At 28.7% G+C, this 5472-nt stretch overlaps 1 protein-coding gene across 1 annotated transcript; it reads right to left on the bottom strand.

The window, feature by feature from the left end:
* Nucleotides 1-826: 826 nt before the first annotated feature.
* Nucleotides 827-3307, bottom strand: LOC103491979 (AT-hook motif nuclear-localized protein 28-like). Its single transcript, XM_008452120.3, has 2 exons — nucleotides 2688-3307; nucleotides 827-1307 (listed from the first exon to the last, which is right to left on the bottom strand). The coding sequence occupies exons 1-2, from the start codon at nucleotides 3231-3233 to the stop codon at nucleotides 1023-1025; spliced, it is 831 nt and encodes a 276-aa protein (XP_008450342.1). The 5' UTR covers nucleotides 3234-3307; the 3' UTR covers nucleotides 827-1022.
* Nucleotides 3308-5472: the final 2165 nt, after the last annotated feature.

The following is a 5472-nucleotide window of genomic DNA, read 5'->3' as shown; positions in this document are numbered from 1 at the left end:
TACCAAATCTAAACAATCCTAGCACACGATCTTGTACCAAGTCTAAGTTATCTTGTTACACAATCTTTAACTATCGTTTAGATATTGGTACACGATTATTTAGATCTTAGTAAACGATCTTGATACAAGATCATGATGTTGATACACGATCCTTTAGATTTTGATATACGATTGTACAATGAAAAAAGAAGAAAGGGCATGATATTTGATAATGAAAAGATGTCGAAAATGAGAGATGACAAAGAAGGAAGGAATTTTGAAATCGCAAAGAAGAAAAAGTGGGAATGTGAAGGACAAATAATAATATAAAAGAAAGATGTGTAAACATTCAACACGAAATTCAAAACCAACAAAAGCAAATCTAAAATTTATAAAAACATATACAATTGCGACTTCATGGAACTTTTATTTTTTGTTATACGGACCATAAATAATTTTTGATATCGTTAAATTAATCCTATTTTTAATTGTAGGTTTCTTTTCAAGTTTAAATTTTAACAACTAAGAACCTTTATGTTTAATAGATTTTTTTTTTTTTAAAGAAAGCATAAGTTTAATAAAAGAAATAGAAAAACAAAATTATTATCAAATCAAAAGGAGCCTAAATAATTAAAGTGAATATCATAATTTAAAAAATATCTAAAAGTGGTTTTTTTTTTCTTGACATTCGAAAAAGGAAAACAAAAAGAATATGCCATGTATTCATAAGTTAATAACCACTGGATAGAACCCCAAGCCCTACACCACTTTTTCTTAGATCAATCATCTCTTTATCTTTCCCCTGCCAAATAATAATAATAACAAATAATAATAACAAATAAATAAATAAAATAAAATAAAACATAATAAAAATTATTTTAAAAAGTCACAATATTAAACACACTACCAATTAACCAAGAAAAAATCCAATCAATTAAGCCTCCCAACAAATACCATCACATATTTGTGTTATATCAGTTCTTAGTTGACAATAATCACTATCACCGAAGATGTGTATGTTATGTTCTATTCTAATAGAGATTTCAGTAAGATGATCGAGAACTCGGCACCCACGGCATTGCATGGTCTGGGGGTGATGGAGCATTGTATACGCAAACCGTCATTGGAGTCGCCGAGCTTGTTGTAGTCGCTGTGACGGGTGATTCATCGGTAGCGTTGATGGTGGGTTTTGCCATATCAATCCCCTCGTCGTCCTCTGCCGCTGTCTCGCTTGGCAGTCGATGGAACACTGGATTTATAAATGTCGCTGCAACCACCACCACAAGACTCGCTGCCGTGACTTTTCCGCCAACTATGCCTCCAAACACCTTGTCAAGAATATGAATTGAAAGAATAATTACCCTAGCTAATAACAATTTAAATGGCTAACTTGTTGTCCATTTCATTTTTAATTTTGTATTTGAAGTTTCTTTCAAATTTTTATTATAAAAAATGTTTGAAATTAAAACCCATAGTTCAGTGGAAAGAAAAAAAACCTCAATAAGCTTAATTTTTAAAAAGATAAAAACCAAAAAATTAAAATTAATTTTTAGTCTTTTTACCTTTTTATTCTTCAAAATTGTGTTTCATTGGTGCCAAATATTTTGATAATTTTCATCCTCCTTGAACAAATATGTAAATCTATAGTTAAATTTTAAAAACAAAAACAAATTTTTGAAAACTTATAATCTCTAAAACTTGTTTTGAGGTTTTGAAACACTTTCAGAACTTAAATTATATAAACAAGAAACTCTTAGATATCAAGTCACATGGTTTACAAACTTATTTATTAAAAACAAAAAACTAAAACACAAATAATGATGACTATTGTATCTAAACTTTAAAATGTAAGTGAAACTATTTAAAATATACATAAAAGGAAATGAAATTGTTATTAATAAAAAAAATATTGGAACTATTTAAAAAATATAATAAAAAAAATCTTAAATATGTTGTAGAGAATTTATTTGATGTGACTTTATTTTGTAAATAATTTTAATTTTTTATTATTTTTTTCAAATATCTTAAAAAAAAGCAGTTTTAAACTTTGGAGTTTTTTTTCCCTTTCTTTTCTTCAACTTAAATTTTAAATGTGTTTCTCCTTTTCAAATTGAAAAGTAAGCAAGAACAAAATCTAAATCCTAAACTACAAAAATAAAACCTTGATCAAATGAAACTATTTTTAAAAATCTAATAGCTAGACATAATATATTAAAAGTCTTATTCATCCACTAATATAATAAAAAATTAAAATATTTTATAAATATTGCAAAATCTATTCGATTATTTATAATCATTTGTGTTTTTTTGAAGCGTGATAATAATTTCATACTTTTTTTTATTCCTGATAACTTATTTTAATATTAAATAATTACTAACTAAACATTAAGCAAAAGTGTTCAACTTGCCACTATAACTAAACTCCAACATCATTGACTCACAAAAAAAATAGGTAAATTATATATTTAAGGGAACTTTAAATTTAGTTCATAGTTCTAGGGTTAATAAGTGTCTAGAGTTTGAATAAAACATCGAAACTATTTAAGAGACTTGGAATTAACTAAGCATTTTATTAACCCGAATGGGACTAAACATTAATTTTCTCTAAACCATAACCATAGGAACACAATAACCCTTAGAAAAAGAAGAAGAGAGAATAAATTAAAAATTCACCGTAACCTATGGGATTTAATGGGGTTAAAGCTCACCTGACCTTGAGCACCAGCAAGACAAATTCCAAAAGAGGAAGAAGGAGAAGGAGAAGGAGAAGGAGAAAGAGAATGAGGTTTAGAGGAAAACGGCGTCGTATTAGCAAGAAAAGATCCAGAAAGAGAAACCAGGCTGAAAGGTCCATGAAGTGATAAAGATGTCGAATGAGACATTGGATGTCGTAACGTAACATTTGAAACAGAACCAGAGCCGCTAAGGACAGTGAGGCCGACATGTCGTTTTCGTGCAAAATGAAGGAGGGTATCGACGACGTCGTTTCCAGCTGAGATCTCGATGACAACGGGCTTCATGCTTGATTCATTCTCTTTGGTTATCACTATTGGAGGCTTTGGTTTGTTCTTTGATCCAGGTGGCCTTCCACGTGGCTTTTTCATGGTTGAGGTGTCTGCTGACGAGGCGGCACCGGAGATAGGGGTTTTGTTGGGTTTTGTCTGAGGTCTGGTTGGAGGGCTGTGGTCGTCGGAGGAGGAAGAGGAAGTCGGAGGTTGGTGGGATAGGGAAATAGCTCCGCCGTAGTCCGCCATAGGAAACTCTCGTGGTCAAAGTTGAACCGTTGAAGAGAGAAAATGAATGTTGGAAAATGAAAAAATTGGGAATTGGAGTTTTTGGGTTTTGAAAGACGGAAATTTCTTTACATATAGGATGAAAGCTTTTTTTTTTTTTTTTTCTCTTTTTTTTCTCTTCTCTTTTGAGGGATTATGGGGCCAATTGGATTTTGGAGAAGAAATGAGTGGGACCCATTTCCAATGTTTTATTTTGCACTTTTTACCTTTTAATTAGGGTTTGAAAATAAGGTAAGTTTAGTGATATAAAAAAATCAAAATGCTTATTGTATTTACACTTCGTACCAAAATTAACTATAACGATTTTTTTTCTTTAAGTATGCGAAGAAAGAGAAAAAATTATGAGGAAAAGGATTATAATAATTTTAGAATTATGATAATTCCAGTGTTGTGATAATATATGTTTGGGGAAAATGTTATTATTGATAATGTTATGGTAATGTGTTTGATTGAAAGAATATAAAAGGTAGTGTTATGATAGTATGTGTTTAAGGGAGGAATTATGATAGTAGTGTTATAATAATATGTGTTTGGAGGAAGGGTTATTTAATAATTTAAAAAATAATAATAGAATTTGGATTGGATTATATGGGTAGGATAATGTCGGATTGTAAGAGAGGAAAATAGAGGAGAAAATAGAGCTTTTTGGAGGTTAGGATAACCTTAATCCTCATTTATCATAACCCTTTGACCAAACACGGTTTGACCCAATTTCCTAACCATTTTCCCCCTAAAACCCCACCCGAAACATACCCAAAGTGTTATTTTACTAAAGAGTTTATAGGTTGTATTTTTTTAAATTGTTTTTGAAAAAACCCTCGATATTTAAAGTTTTTCATACACTTTTTTTGGTTAAAATTATACATTTTTTTAAGCTTCCTATTTTGTTTTATTTTGATTTCTAAGTTTTAAAAAACGTATATTTTGATCCTCAAACATTTGAAAAAAAAAAGGCTTATTTTGGTATGTCATTTGAATTTTGAATTCCATTAACTCTTAAATTTGTAGGATGATGTGGCTTCTATATTTGGATAATTAGCATGATTAGTCATTATATTAATCAAATCGATAAATAACAACAAAATCTTACTAATTTGTTCTTTAAGTCTTTTATGTCAATCGAAAAACATAATAAACACATTTGAATTAAATAAATATAATTGAAAATTAATTTTGTTCTTTTTTTCCAAAACTTAAATCTTTCACATCTTTTCTTAACTCTCGATCCTTTACTTGTTTATTTTTTTTTATTCAAATTGAAATCTTGAAATCACAAAAACAACATTGAGGATAAAAAATAAAATAAAAAATGATGTTAACATTCATGACAAAGTAAAATAAATTAAAAAAATAAAATAAATAAACATGTATAAAATAAACTCTATGAAATTGCTGAAAATTTAGGGGTGTCTTTTTTATACAAAATGCAAAGTTGAGTGGTATTTTTCTTATAATCTAGCCTATTTATTTTATTGCTTATGTTTCAAATTTGGTATCTATTTCGCCTTTTCGGTTTTTAAAAGTTTCAATTCAGTTTTTACGCGGCAAGTTTCAATTTAATTTTTATGGTTTAGTCAAATCTCATAAATTGTCTTCTTTGGTTACCATATTAATCTTTTTTCTTTTTCGATGTGTTGATGTTTTCTATTCGTTTTCTTGTACGTTAGTTAACCGTATAAGAATTTAGGAGAAAAAACCAAAATAGAACAATACACGAGTTTTCAAGAATATAATTGGTAGGTTTAACTAACACATGAAATTGAATTGGAGTTTTTCGTTTTCTTTTTCCAAGTAAAATAGGAGAAAAAAGAGATTTGAACCACAAATCTTGTAATTACTGACACATATTAAGTGAGTTAAACTAAGCTTCTCTCGACAAATTGAACTTTTAGAATTCTATAAAACCAAAATTAAAAACAAACAAAAACCATAGAACTAAAATTAAAAATGTAATCAAATTTGGAGTGATGCAATCACAACCGTGCTCAAACTTTATTTTCTACTGAAAAAAAAATGAATTTCTCAAATTAAAAAGAACATATTTAGTATTGCATAAATGAGTTATCGATGAAAATAAGTAGACTATGCCCAACGAAATTAGGATTAATGCATATAAACCATTTATAAATTAGCATGTCTCATCTATCCTAATTATGTGAAATTAAGGTTAATTAGAAAAACTATATCTTGAAGTTTCTCG

The sequence above is a fragment of the Cucumis melo genome, chromosome 2 (genome assembly GCF_025177605.1).
Source record: "Cucumis melo cultivar AY chromosome 2, USDA_Cmelo_AY_1.0, whole genome shotgun sequence".
NCBI lineage: Eukaryota > Viridiplantae > Streptophyta > Magnoliopsida > Cucurbitales > Cucurbitaceae > Cucumis > Cucumis melo.
This window is presented reverse-complemented; position numbering and strand designations above follow the sequence as displayed.